This window comes from Eucalyptus grandis, chromosome 11 (genome assembly GCF_016545825.1).
Source record: "Eucalyptus grandis isolate ANBG69807.140 chromosome 11, ASM1654582v1, whole genome shotgun sequence".
NCBI classification, from domain to species: Eukaryota; Viridiplantae; Streptophyta; class Magnoliopsida; order Myrtales; family Myrtaceae; genus Eucalyptus; species Eucalyptus grandis.
The window spans coordinates 40,436,680-40,452,166 of record NC_052622.1 but is presented as its reverse complement, the minus strand read 5'-3'; the positions used below and the strand labels follow the sequence as shown (position 1 = coordinate 40,452,166).

General features: G+C 39.5%; 1 protein-coding gene, 1 long non-coding RNA gene and 1 pseudogene across 2 annotated transcripts; all 3 read right to left on the bottom strand.

Annotated features, from left to right (window-relative positions):
- Positions 1–1,636: 1,636 nt before the first annotated feature.
- On the bottom strand, positions 1,637–1,999 carry LOC120289939 (glycine-rich protein 5-like). Its single transcript, XM_039305342.1, has one exon. The coding sequence runs from the start codon at positions 1,997–1,999 to the stop codon at positions 1,637–1,639; it is 363 nt and encodes a 120-aa protein (XP_039161276.1).
- Positions 2,000–5,617: 3,618 nt separating this feature from the next.
- LOC120289460 lies at positions 5,618–7,219 on the bottom strand. Its single transcript, XR_005547474.1, has 2 exons — positions 7,097–7,219; positions 5,618–6,115 (listed from the first exon to the last, which is right to left on the bottom strand). It is a non-coding gene; the product is annotated as an uncharacterized LOC120289460 (long non-coding RNA).
- A 4,396-nt stretch (positions 7,220–11,615) lies between these two features.
- Positions 11,616–13,606, bottom strand: LOC120289938 (annotated as a pseudogene).
- Between the last annotated feature and the right edge of the window lie 1,881 nt (positions 13,607–15,487).

The following is a 15,487-nucleotide window of genomic DNA, read 5'->3' as shown; positions in this document are numbered from 1 at the left end:
CATCACGTCCGTCGTCTCCTCCCCATTTTCATCCATTAATTGCATCTTCCCTTCCTTTTTCGGTCTCCATCTGCGCCTTATCTCTCTGTCTCTCTCCTCCCTCGGCTCATCTCTCTAACTTTCTCATTCATCATGTTGAGCCACATCGCCCAATTTCCATCTTGTCCCTATCTATCTCTCCTCCCTCGACCCGTCTCTCCGCCTCTCTCATTCATCCTGTTGCGCCACAACGTTGCTCAAGCGCTCCATGGTGAGGTCCTCATTACTCACTTGACCTTAACCTCTGAACCTAATTCCACCCCCGAGGGTCGCCCCTTCGAGGGTAGGTTGCAACAATGACCTCGGTTGCAAAGTCGTCCATGGCTTCTATGATCTCGATAATACCCCTTAGCCCAGATCAAGTGATTCGACACTCGGTTTATAAGTCGATTGTCATAGGCTTGAATTTCCAATGTACCCTTGATCTCAAGGAAATTTACCTAGTCTGCAAATTGGGCTTTCCCTGAATTGTATAGTTGGTCCTGGACTTTCGACTAGCATTGTGGTGAGAAAAAGTGTAATAGCTTGCCAATGGGCAGTAGCGCATCGGTAAAATCTGCGGCATTTTGAAAGTTATATATAATCTGCGGCATTTTAAAACTTATATTTAAAACTTATATATATATATATAATTCAGGAGCACAAACGTGATTAGCTGGGCTATCTAGAGGGGAATTAGTACAGCAGCCCATCATCACGGCTCCCCACTTAAATCTTAGTTTCCTAAGGTAGGAATCAAATCCACAACCATCGATTCTTGAGTCAAAGCATAGGATGCCCTCCCTTGCCACTAGGGTAAGATCTTTAGTTTTCCAACATTTGACAAACGTCTCGACGAGCCAAAAACAACCTCTTCAGTTCTTACTAAGGAATGGTCAGATTTCACGCCTGCTATGTTTGGAAAGTCTGGAAATGTGACCGTCATTCAAGCTTCTCCCCATGCGTATGATATTTACAAGCTGCCAAATTTATACCGTTGGGAGCTTGCTGCCATTATTGCAGGAATCTCTTCACCGAGTTAATCTCATGCAAGATACAAGTTTGTCTTTGATTTTTCACTTCTCTGTTATATTAGTAAGCTGGTTTCTTTGTCCATGTCACCCAAATCGTGGAATAGGGACTCCTGCTCGCTATAAACATAAAAAAAAAATGTAACAAAATTTACAATGAAAGTTTTACCTAATTTATGAAAGTAAAAGGAATCGAGCACAAATTTCCTGGTTTTCTCATCTAATGTGTTACTGTAGAAAAGACTTATGAATATTAAATGAAGTTTATATAATGAAAATATTCTTTTCTTTTCCAAACAAAGATTCAAATTGAAACATCTTAAAATCTCGACCTTAATACAAATATTCAATTACATTGTGACATTCTATATGTGCAGTAATATAGACTTTGGACAATGATAAGCAAAGACTTCTCTCTATCACATAATTGTTGTACATAATCTATCTGGAAAAAAATTTGATTGATGGTACACAATTAACTTCACCTACAGCGAACAAATCCTTCTAATATATTGCAACTTCCGCTGCCCTCTATGTAGAAAACTTCAATCTGGAAAGCGTCGAGCATGTCGATTTTCTGTCCCTGGCTAAGAGCCGCAGCCACCGCCTCCATCACCGCTAGAACCACCGCCTCCCCCACCGCCGCCACCAGTGTCGCCGCAGCCTATAACTCCTCCGTCAGCCCCACTGATCAAACTGCCACCGCCGAAATCGACAACACCAATCATATCTCCTCCACACTCTAGAGAAGCGCCACCATCAAGTACTCCTAAATGACTGCTAAGCGCATCGTGCTTAGTCGCTCCTCCGTCTCCTCCACCGAAATTGCCGTCCCCTAAAATTCTTCCCCTCATACGGATCGCAAAGATGGCATTCAGGACAGCGACGATCACAATCAGAACCGAAATCGTAGAACACACTGCAATCCAAACTATGACGAAAGTCTCCATATTCTCTTTCCTTCTTCTAATTTATCTGCCTGCAAAAGTACGTGACTTGAAGGCTTTCTCCGTAGCACCCATCTTTATATAGAACATGTAAGGTGGTGTTGCTCGAGGAGCAATTCAAAATACGCGATACCGTAATAATAATATGTTCTTGAATCGGTCCCCAGCCAGCGACGAGGGCTTTTTGCTTCCGAGGATAGACATTTTCTTGTTTGACCGCGTGAAAAAACGGCTGCGATTTTTTCCATGTTTAAACAGAGAGATAGGGGAAGTGGAATTAAACCGAGTGATTGACCTTGTCAGCGTCGACTTCTTCTGCTTGAATGATTTTCGGAACCATTGGTATTTAAAATGAAAAAGTAGCTGATCGAAAACGTGTATGTGTACCGAGATTTGATAGCATATCTGAAATAGAATCTTTCACGAATTATAAAGGGATAAAAAATAGAAGAGTTATTGAAATTTATATATATTGTTTTACGAGGCTAATGTGAGCCGGGCTTTGACAAGACGGCTCGTGGTTTAAAGTTATATAAATAATTTCCAAGTCTATTCTCTATCCTGATACACAAAGCTATATACATATAATACACAAATATGTTGTAATTATGGTTATAATTATGGTCAATGGATCAACGAAAGCCAATAAATTAAGATACGTTTTTTTTGTTCACGTATTTATTTTTGGATTCATGAATTTCCTATAATTTTATGTTCACGTATTTATTGAGTTCATGAATTTTCTAGATTCATGTATCTTTTAGTTCATGTATTTATAGAGTTCACGAATCTCTTGAATTCACGTATTTTGGATTCGTGAATCTTTTGAATTCATGTATCTCTTAATTCATGAATTTCGTGGATATATACATCTATTTAGTTCATGTACTGATCTCTTCAGTACATGAACTAAAAATAAAAAGCTCTATAAATAGATGGGAGCATAGACTTTCATTACAGTTTTTGGGTTTTTCCGACTCAACTCCAAAAGAACTTTGATATACGTTTCTACTCTTCTAATTTTTTTTCTGGGTGTGCTGGTTCAATTGAACGGTTCGACTAAGTCCTGTTTGCATAATGCTAATCCAAACAGGTTCGAGGTGTTGTATCTTGGGAGGCATAGTTCGTGAATCTGCGGAACACCTTTGGCAGGAACTAATCGTCTTAAGGAGATTCGGATATCTGTATCTCACCTCCAATTTTATGTTGTTTTTCAATGATAACTTATTTTCTTCTTCTCCAAAATTGGTAAAAGGAAGGATATTATAAAGTTGTTATCATCTTCTTTACATTGACGTTCTGATTACAACAAACAGTGTGTATTCTTTAGATTAATTTCCAACAAAATATCCTCACATAAGGATCACTACACACTTGGATGAATGGCAGTTTTATTGAGTTAGTAATATAGAGAGTAATATAAAAAAAAGTACTTGAGCTCCAAATTATTGCCATTTCGCATCAAGAATGATGTATTCTAGATCAAATGTGCAAATCTCTTTTTCTTTATTATTGTATTTTAGATTCTAGCAGATCTTAGGCAGCGTTTTTTGTGGCTTAAGGAAAAGTCTTCTCAAGTCATGCCGTAAGAAAATCTCTAGCCGTTGGTCCCTTGGACAGTTATTACCTCAAATGGAGTAACCTGAAACAGGTTAGTACATTTATGAGTGGATTGAGTAATTATGACTCAAACTAAATAATTTGTAACTATAATGACCAATCCAATAGGAGCAAAATGAAGTTGATGAGGACGGGAAGTGATGAATGGGGCAACAGGGCGCAATCAAAGAGTTGTAGAAGGAAGATGGGGAGCATAGGGGAAGCATTCTTGGATTATGTACATTTTAAAGTTATCCTTCAGAAACCGACGCAAAGTACTGCTCCATTTAAATAGCCCTGGTTGATTTGCCCTCTTTATTTTCTTATTTCTTTTTCTTTTCCTTCTTTTTCCTTCTCTATTTTTCCCAAACTGCTCTCCCCCATCTATCACGACCACAACCTGTGTTGCAGACCAAGGACTAGCAAGCGAGCCATCGTCGTCTCCCGTTGTCGCCATCTATGTAGCACCGATACTCTCCAGGGGCCTTTGTGTCATATTCGACGCGCTCCAACAAGCTCCAACACATTTCGACACGAGGTTGACAAGTGTTAGAAAATTTGACACACGGTCAATTTTTCTCAACACGCGAGTCTAAGATTCCAACACATAATTCCGACATGCATGGGGTCCATTTTAAAAGTTTTCAATACTTAAGGAGTCAAAATGTAAATATATGAAAAAAAAAAAAAACAAAACAAAAAAAGTAGGGATCTAGGCATCACTACCACCATTAGAGGGGGCCGGCGAGGTGGTGGGAGGGGGGCCTCGCTAGCTCAAGTGAGGTCATTGCCAGCCAAGGAAGGGCCGACGAGGCTCACCAAGATCTTGGTGATGCCCCAGCTGAGGAGGTCTGAACAAGTCTCACCCGGATTTAGGTGACGCCGCGCCCTCACTCGAGCCTAATAATGGTCGTCGGCCCTTGGCTAGAGCCAGCGAGGCCTCACCTAGGCCTCGCTTGGCCCAATGAGGGCCGCCCACCCTCCTTGCCTAGGGCTGACGAGGACGTCAGCCCTAACAATGGCAACATGCCCAACCACCCCACAATTCTGCCTTTTTTTTTTTCACAACCTTGCCTTTTTTTCTTTGTTTTTCCATTTTCTTTTTAGAATTATTCCTAGCCACCCACCTACCTTTTTTTTCACAACCTTGCCTTTTTTTCCATTTAGAATTATTTTAACTTTTTTTGAACGTTTTTTACTATTTTTTAAATAAAATTTAAAGAAAAAAAGTAAAAAAAAAAAAAAAAGAATTGCTACATAGGATAAACAAATTAATTTTAAAATACTACTTTAGCATTTTCAATTAAACAAATTGATGGTGTTAAAAAAGAATCGATTGCACCAATTTAATAAATTTTATGACTCGATTGCACTTTTGCAAATAAATTTTAAAGACCTGTAATGTACATATCCCTAAATTTGATAGTAGAACGTGGATTGCTTGTTTTTTTATCCAAGTTTTATATAGATTATTGCCATATAAATTAGTTAAATTTGTCAAATTAAAATAATAAATGATATTAATAAAAGTCGGATTAATATTTTTAATGTAAATTAATTATAGATGCTTTTTATTATTATATATTTATTTCTCTAGTTTTTTGAGGTCCCGGAGCAGCTGCACTTCGCCAGCCGTGCCCAGCCCTGTCACAGCCCATCTCCAACTTTCTCTCTCTTGGTCAAAACAAACGAAGCCCGACTCCATCGACCAATTATCTAAGGCTGGCGACCTCAGATTCGAAGTCGCCGACCTCGACATCGGCTGTGGCTTCTGTAGTCACGGTGGGGGGTGGGGGGTGAGGGCTACGGTTTTGGATAAATTCCATCAAGGCATAGGGGCGTTCTAGTCCTGTAGGGTAACTTTACCACTTCTAAATAATAATATAGAGAATTGTTGCCCTATTAATTACAATCATTGGTTGAAACCTCGTCGGCAACCGGTTTTATCGGTTTTAAGGGGACAGAAGCCTGGAAACGGCCCGATAAACATGAATCAGCATCCAATAAAGACTTCTTGTCAACTAGACAGACATCTTGAGGTTGCATTTCTACGAAGAATGAACAGTATGCACCACAAATTAATTTGTATACACTTATAGCATGACCTAGGCATATCAAGGCTCATTTACAAGATCCATATACAATATAAGATTGAGAATCAAACAGAAACGATGAAGACTACCAACTGTACAACCTTCATCTGTTAACACGGTCAAAAAGGAAGTGTTTTCATGGCCTTTAACCAACGGATGTCTGCATGGTCTCGGTATGTTCAGTGTTCACAATTCAAGAAGAAGAAGAAGAATGAGCACACATCATACACCGATATCACTAGTGCAGCCAGCACAACCGCTGGTTTTGTCGTCGTGGTGGTGAGGGATGGTGCTGAGGCAACACCCGATGAGACCGAGAATCAGTATGACTCCCCATGCTGATGCAAGAGCCTGCGTCCACTTCAAAAACCCATCCATGTTCGACCTTCCTCTCACCTCCCTTCCTCTCTTTATCGATCTGAAAACGCTGATGGCAGAGAGATGATTGAGCCGGTGATTCTTGCCGACCAACATTTTCCGATGATCCTCATTATATAGGCAAGATTAGAGAGAGAGAGAGAGAGAGATCTCAGACAGATCATAGACAGAGGGAAGGAGTAAAAAGACGCACATGGTGCGAGCTATAAAGAGGCCGACGGAACATGGGGCCAGTCTGTGCCCCTGCGTGTGACATTATACTTCCTAGATGGCAAATGTTCCCAAATATTCCATTGATTGACAATGAAATGGTTTTAGATGTTTGGTTTATTCGTCCTCGAATGATCGTATTACTCTTATAATCAAGCTTAGTAATTTACCTTCTGCTTTTGTGTGCGAGCTTCAGCACTATTTGAAAGAAATTGTCCTGCTAAACCGATATACGGATGTTGTTCAGTTTAAACTCTACTATTTTGTTGATTTAGTCATAAATCTTTGCGTGAAATTCAAGGTAGTCATCTTAACCAATTTTCACCGTTAATCACTAACAAGGCAGGAGATCACTTAGAACGATCGGCAATAACTAAACCATCATTTTAGCCATTTTTGGTGAAAATTGATCAAAAGAATTGCATTGAAATTTCATGCAGATGTTTAGAACTAAATTAATAATGTTGAAAAGATATAAACTGAATTGGTATTTATACAATAGTTTTAAAACTGATCTAATAATTCTTTTCACTATTTGACCACTTGGATGTGTTCGGAAGTGGTTCCTATCAGAACATAATGAGTCAATGACAAAGAAAGGATTAGACCACAGCTTCAGTCCCTTCACCATTTATACATACATTCATTCCTCTGATTTTTTATAGCAATTAAGTCCTTTAATTTTCTTCAACTCTTTTTGTCGATGCTCATTAGTAACATCATCATATCGCAAACATGGCACGAAATGGACACCTAAACCAGATGTGGAACCAAGTACAAAGCAAGAAAACTGAAAAGAAGGGGCAAAAAGGGGACGTACCAGGTTAGCAGTGGTTGGCCTCTTTCGCCTAGCCACCATTGAGGATCCAAAGACCCTCGCGGTTAGAAGTGGTTCAATGACCCCGTCATCATGCTTAAGCGACGGTCAATGGACCTGAGAGAGAGAAGCGCCCGACCGGTCACCGCTGTTGCTAAGCCACCAGGGATCGCAACCACCGGGGAGCTTCGCACGGCCCTTGCCCGATAGCGGAGCCATCTCTCCGTGTGGGTGCACGACAAGCAGGGTCTGATGGCCCCTAGATTGAGAGCAGTCAAGGGTAGCCAGTTTGATGCCACAACATCTCACATTTCTATCGCGTGTTTCATGTTCGATGTCGTGTAAGTTTTGACGATATTTCTAACAGCAATACAGAGAATGGATTGATTGTAGATGAAGAAAGCCTGAGAACTGATTATATAAGAAGAAAAATAATTGGACCAGATACTCGGACAGAATACATAAGCGAAAAAAGAGGTTGCTTTCAATCTTTTGCTAAATAGTTGAGTCAGCTTGATAGTCTTTCTTGGCGTGGAGAGGTGTAAAAATTAGCCAGACAAACTTCTTTTCCTTAAGCAATAAACCCGATCAACATAATCATCGATTGCACGCAATTGTCGCACAAGGAACATTATAACTCCAATGCAATATAAAAGGGCCCAAGATAAGATATTGGAAAAATTATTTTAAAAAAAAAAATCATAAACCTATTATACGGATGCCAATTTAGTCCTAAAAGTTTCAATTTGGCCATTTTAATCTAAAATCAATTGATCATTTGCCAATTTAGTCCAGAAAAATTTAGTGCTTCTTTTTGTAATTATCCCGTAAAAGATTCACCAAGTAGCGTGGGATGGTGATTTTCTTTATGAAGTAAATTCTAGCACAACCGTCAACAACCAATATCTATGCAATCAAATACTAAAAAGAGCCGACATCTTTGCTGTTTCTCGTTTTCTTTAGTGTAGCTGCGAAGTATCTGGCAATCAACTTGAATAGAGAGCGAATTGCTAGAAGCTACGCGGCCTTTACGCGGACATACGGCCCAGTCATGAAGCCATGCGTGTTCACTTTTTTTAGTACAAGTATCATTTGGGTAGGTAGGCCATCGTTGTTCCCAAAAAGCAATCCTCCAGGCAGAACATGTTAACTTATCTTTTCCAGAACGGAGCACGTGGAAGGCTCATCATGTGAATTGCTCCATCATCCTATGCTGTGCGAAAACGGAGCTTCTCACCTCCCACTAAGATCTATCGATAGCCACTTCACTCTCTTCCTTAAGCTGTTAAGCTGACATTCAAACAACACGAGATGATAAGTCTTAACAACTCGTGGAGAGCACATTGCTTAGCACCCTGGCAATTCCAGGTTCAGAGGGGAAATCGGTAAACGGAGAGTTGGTTCCGTTAATGGCCCATTTCACTACTTGCGCTCGCAACCTCCTTTCGATTTGGTCTTGCATATATCCCTTTTTCCTCCATTTTTGGCTCGCAACCGTGAATGTGGGGATGGCGACTTGTTTCATGGAATGCACAAAATCAAGAAAAGCTCACCCACTTAATTCCGAGAGCTACAGACAGGTTTGTGCTATCCCAAGTTGAGAATAATCGCAACATAATTCTCTCTTTTATTTTCTTTTTTCTTTCTGTTCGGTATGCAAACAAGGTTACATGTCATACAAAGGAAACATTTTCAGAAGCCAAATGAGCCAGCACGTCACACTGAGTTCTTCATGCTGACCCGTATCTCCTCTTCTGCCTCTGCTTCCCAGGAAATGAAAAACGGAATACTTTGCTTTCAACACTTTACACCTTCGGAGAATCAGCGGAGATTAATATTGGCCTTCACCCAGTGATCCTAGTCCGAGAAATAACTCATTTCACTGTGGTTGTCCCGGCTGCTGTCATCCAAATTTGCAACTAAAACATCAATAAAGCTTCAAGCCTTGGGGGGAGCACCTGGATAAGCAACAATCGGAGTCAACATACTAACCTGACTTTTAAAAAGCTGAAATAGGTACTAGATCTTAAAAAAAAGGTCAGAAGCATTGTCATTTTAACATTGACTTTTGAACTTTGTGAATCAACTCAAAACAAGGCAATAATTCATTGCTGGCTTCTCAAATCTCAGCTTCACGGCATTGTTAATCAATGACCAGGTCAAAAAGCCAAATAGAACCCTCAAGTTTATTTGCTATGTTTTTGGCATCTGGGGGACAAAAACAGATCTGACACTCCTTAACTTACCAAAGACTAATCTAGCACATTGGACAAGAACTTATCATTTCCTGCTCATCACCTAATGGAAAGTCCAATCAGTCTATTTTTGCAAGTTGCACGACAGACCAGCCCACAACTGATGATTACCGAGTATCATACCAGCTACTATGCTCATTGGCATCAAGACCAGAATCACAGATTCTTACGTATGCATTAGAATGTAAAGGCTATAATGGCCTGTTTGTTTTCACATAAAACTTCATGATATGGAAATGTTTTTGGAAAATATTTTCAAGAAAAACGCTTGCTTTTCCCTCCTTGTTGGATAATGCATCTTAATATGAAAAGCATATAATTTTCAAAAAAATTTGTCATAGCTGATTGATAAAGAATTCCGTGTGAATTAGTCATATTGATTGTTTATTAAAACTTTACAAGTTTTTTTTTTTTTTTTTTTTTTTAGGTGAAGGCATATAGCAAATTTGAAAACAGTACATGAAAAAGGAGGAGAGAGGGAGGGGAAGAGGTGCACTGGTCCTCAGCCTTGCCATATTAACACCAGACTTAACTCATTTTACTTGGAAAACACTTTCCTCTTTTCTAGTAGGGAGCTTCATTTTCTGTCTTTCATGCTGCCAAGATTTCATTGACAACTTTTCAGGTTGACCACCAAGTGGCAAACACCAAAAATCAATGAAAACAGTTCCCAAAAGAAATACTTTCAATGCAACAAACACACCCCAAATCAAATCATATCTTCTCTAAAAAGAATATATCTGAGGGTTGCGTACATAAGTCTAGCACAACATATTTTCCTTGTGGAAAAATAAAAATTTGTTTTGAAATATAGCCATCCCCTTCATGCCTCGTCTCATACATGACAATGGTCACCCCATTTCCCCCAAATAAAAGGTGGTTTAGTTAAGCACTCAAATCAGGTCAAATTTCACTCAATCTGCATCTAAATAGTAAAAATAAAAAATTAACAATAACTCTTTTGCAATTAGAGCTGCTCGATTCTGATCCACCAAAACCAAGGCTGCTTAAATTGTAGTCATCCCATTCATATGTCTGGTAAAATCACACAGATGCTCCTATGTTAAATAAGACTTTGCTTGTCATGCCGATTTCATGATTCATGTTTAAATGTTATTCTTTTAGACATTAAGCAATGCTAGAGTAGACACATGTCAACCTCTAAAAGAACTTTCGATTACAGCTTTTACTAAGCCTTAAGTAAAGGCCTCATTCTGCTTGTCTTTCTTCTGCTATATTTGATAGCACCCTTATAAGTGAACCTTCTTTTACTTAAGCCATCCCTTCCTTAATGTTCCTTAAAAAATCACATTTTTTTTATTCAAGTTTTGGTATTTTATTCGATGACCTTGCATCTAAGATGCTACCACAAAATAAGAATTTCAGTGTTTCACCATTCCGTGGTGTGAACTTTATGTCATTCACATAGATTGCTGTAAACATAGTCTTGCGTTCCCATAATGGGAGTGCCCAGCTAGTTAAACCAGCATCAACCTCCAGGAATCCAGCGCAGATATTAGCATTTTATAAATTTAGCCAACTCTGTACAGGCAAGCAGCACCACAGAAATTATCGCTGACCACACAAAAGTAACAGCACATACAACTTTCTCACATTGCAACAGTCAACAACATCTCACAGTATAGTCTCTGAAAATTGACAATGTTCAGTCTCTTCAATAACATGTTTTCCCATTTTATGATCAGGAAAAAATCTATTGAGCATGTGAAGACCAAAAACTTCACATACATTACAAGAACTTGACAGGAAAGTGCATAGGAAGTCTTAAACTTTGTTTACAAATGGAATCAAATTCTAAACCTATCAATGCATCCAATTGAGTCTAAACTTTTTCCAAAGGTGCAATCAAGTCCTTTCATTGAACAGTACCCATAATTGTACTCCTATGTCACTTGAAAATTTACCAACATAGCCTCCTTATATTGCCTTTCAGCATAATTTAGGACTTAATTATATTTTCAATTAAATTTTAAAATGTAATTGAACAAATCAAAATTTATAACTTAGATTTTTGCACTTTTTCAAAGGTTTAGACTAAGATCGGAAAAACTGAAAAGTTAGGACTTAGTTGCATTTTGTACATTAAGTTTAAGAAGTGGCGCAATTTTCCCAGAAGTTGACCGTGCTAATTCTATGCATGAAAGGATGTTTGAAATTCAATTTTCCCCAGAGACAGGTAATTTATAAACATGGCAGATGACATAGAAACAAGAATAAGAACTTACCAAGAAAAAAGCTACTCATTTCTAAGCTGGAACTCTCTCACTGTAATTACGCCAAACAGCACGAAATTCCTCGCGGAATGTATTCAGGCGACTTTCAAGTCCCGGTGTTCTAAAACTTGCATGGAGGAGAGTGGCTGAGAGAGCAAGCAGACATGAAGAGTCATATTAGATAAAATTGCAAAGTACAAGACCAACTAATTAAACTAAGCAAAGATTCATGCCAGAAAAGTCCAATCAAAAATGCCCAAAGGACAGTTAAAAGACCACAGGAGAGGTACCAGAGGACAAGTGACGCTGTGCAAGAATAGAAGGAAAGAGACCCACTTGTCAATGACTCATACAATGCGGACAAGAAAAATTCAGGGCCCATGCAACAGCAATGGCAATTCAGGATTAAGAGAATATCAAGACAAACACCAGCGTGGCTGACCACATACGTGAACTGTCCTTTAGTGATGGACGCCCCGGATAACCGGTCTGTTGGGAGTAAATTGTTAAAAAATAATCATCGGGAAAAACAAAATTTTAAGAAAAGTAAGAATTTAAAACTTACGTGAGATGGCCTCATCTTGGCAGCTAAATGTGGAAAACTGCCTAACACTCCTTGTCACCTTCCTTTAAAAGTGCCTGCAAAGCTGCAGTAACCATTGGCAACATCCAATAGCAGGCAATGCTAGAGGCAGAAATCGACACACTGGACGAGAATGGCAAGACAGGAGAAAAAAATTTATATGTTTACATTCACCTTCGAGCTTGGACATGGAAATACTCTAAGTTCACTAGTATTTCAGCATATGCAATTACATGTTATATAGATGAAATATCACATAAAGATGCTTTTCACTAAGATGACTATCCTCCACCAGATGTGAGAGAGAGAGATAACTGTTACCTGTCATTGAGAATGCGATGCTAAGGGTTGTCAAAAGAGCAGCAATAATAGCAAGTGGCCTCCTGAAAACCAAGTGCTGCAGTCGATACAATAATAGATGAAAATGGGAAAAAGAAGTTCTACATTCTTCATAGTCAAAACAGGATAGAAAACTTCCTTCTTACAGTTACTTACCAGAATGATAATAATCATAGTGAAGTAGTTTTGTCCTATAGCTGCAAGTGAAAATATATTATTAGTAATTAGATGAAAATGCAATTCCATAGAAAAACTATTAAAAGAAAAAGGTTTCCATTTCTCATCACTCTAATATCATTCCATAACTTATCAACATTTTCTAAGAAGTACTACATCTTTAACAGTTACCAGATCACAGGCAATCCACCTCACATCTGCCAGAAAGACATCTCTCTCACACAAAACACAGGTGACAAATAGTAACTGAGCTTCACCCAGCATTTTACTTCACCATCAATGAATCATGGGATCAGAAACAATCTTATGTTCAACATGCTTACTATCTACAAATCTTGTAATCAAGTATCGGTCAGGGGGAACAGAGTGGGAGCTTCTCAATATATTTTGCAATTAACCGTGCTTATAAGAGGTCATCTATATCAGAAACCAGACCAATAGCGCTCAAAATCGCATTTTCAGCTAGACAAAACCGAAAAAGATAAAGCTAGTTATTCAAAATTAGGCAAAGCTGAAATAATCCGAACTTTTTCCACTCAATCTCTTCGAATTTCAGAACAATAAGGCTGTCCGCGCACAAAATTCAACCGGCACGAATCAAGTTCATTCCGTGATCAACACAAACTCTATCGAGCGCGCGTCAGTTTCGCCGCCGAACACGACACCTCAGATCCGTCCCCCCTCCTCCGTTCCGCGACGGAACACTCGTGACAGAGCAAGAGAAGGATCCGCGAATTCATCGAAAGACGAGAGAAGGGGAAAGAATCCGTACTAGTAGAGGTTGCATTTGAGGCGGCTGCTCCGCTTGCGTACACGATCTCGGGACGGTGAACCTGGAGAAGAACTCGGGCAAGGGGCACAAGTGGCAGCGACCAGTCCACCTCGCGGATCCATCGATCTCCGCCGTCACGTTCCCCCAATCCATCGATCCGCCCTCTTCTTCTTCTTCTTCTTCTTCTTCTTCTTCCCCGGTCTCTTCGTTCTCCGCCGAGTCGGGAAACCCTAGAAACAACGCGCGATCGAGGAGAACCGATGGAAATTCGATCGACTCGGTTCGAGGACGGAGGTGGCAGGAGACGACGCAGAGATCGAGGAAGAGGAATCTTCTAGAAACGAAACAGAAACGAAACGAACTGAACTTTGCTTCGGCGCGTCGATGGATATTTTGCGTGCGATGATTTTTGCCGATATTACGTGGTGGGGAAGGAGATGCGGATGCGTTATAAACTCGTCGACGTCTGCCCTCCGATTCCGGAAAATCGTGGCCTACGTAAAAAGATACCTTTTCTTTCAAGGGTATATACATACTCCCTCTTTTTAGCCATAAAAAAAAAAAAAAAAAATGTCCCTCCTTTTTTTTTTGGTCCAAAAGTTTAAAAATCGTCTCTCTATATTTTATTATTAATAATGATGCATGTACTTTTCGAAAGCAATTCATGATTAATTCTTTTCATTAAAACAATTCACCAAAATATAAATTTGATTCTACAAGCTCTAGCATGGCATGTTCTGATTTGCTTAAATTTTCATGGGAGAGGGGTGACCAACACAAAGTTAGGGGTGACCAAAGCATGGCTCTCTCAGCCAGCGAGGCCATGCAGGGCCGACAGCGCCCTCACTCACCACCATTGACGGGCTCGTGACCCTCACCATTGGTTGGTAACTTTGATATGCAGTGAAGAAGAAAAAAAGTAAATAAAAGAAAAGAGAGAAATTTTATAAAAATGAAAAATAAAAATTGTCAGCATTGACATCAATAGTTGCACATAGGATAATGCCATTAGCTACAATCCCATTCACGTCGCAATTTCCAATCAAAATTAGCCGAAAGAACTAGGGTGAGTATCGGTCAAAGGTCAACCTTAAACCAACCCTAGGCCAATGCCCTGCTAGTCGGTGCGGTTCCTAGGAAGACCAAGTCGGTCCTTAGTCCCGAGATTAAACCGGTATCGTGCGAATTGGTCATCAATCCCGAGAGAGTTTAAGTCAACAAGCAACCCGATTCTATATATATTATATATCTAATATATTATTATAATTTTATATAGAGAAACCCTAAAATAAACGACGTCAACAACATTAAATAGCTCATTAGTGAAGAGTTCAAGTAATTTTACATTATTTTTGAATAACTTAGATCTTTTAATGTCTTTACTAGTGTTAACCATAATTTACAAATGAGGAAAATGTTTTGTGAGTAAGGACATAAATAATTCCTCACAGCATCCTTCTCTAGTACTTGTTCTCTTCTGTCTTATTTGTCCTCTTAATCTTAATTTGTCAAAATCAAAAGAAACAACTTTTTCACTTGTCATTCGACACTCACCTCACTTGCTTTAGGTCCTCATGCCGCTCGCATCGATGCTCGTAGCTTCTTGCTTATATGCTCGACGTTCACCCCATTCGACACTCGTCACTCGCCTCTCTTAATTAACCTCGCTCATCTTCGAACCCATGGAGTCAATCTTGTCCTCACTCGCTTTTTCAGGAGTACAAAAAATGAAACAAAAAATTATCGGTTGGTCCTGGGTTGACCTTAGAATTGGACCAAACCCATTGGGTCGGTTTGAGGTCCTTAATTGCCTTTTCGGAAAGCACAAAAAATGAAATAAATAAATTATCGGTTGGTTCCGGGTTGATCCTAGAACCGGACCGAACTTATTGGGTCGGTCCGGTCCTCGGTCCCAAGCTCAATAGGGTCAATCCTCGATCCCAAAAATTGAGGACCAGCATTGTGCGAATTGATCCTAGGGTTAAGAGGTGAGCCGGCCCAACCCTAACCATGCTCACTCCCGAGAAGAACTAC

What these genes read in the sequence shown, in the direction of transcription:
- LOC120289939 (XM_039305342.1), bottom strand. Translation starts at nt 1,999, where the DNA reads ATGGAGACTTTCGTCATAGTTTGGATTGCAGTGTGTTCTACGATTTCG.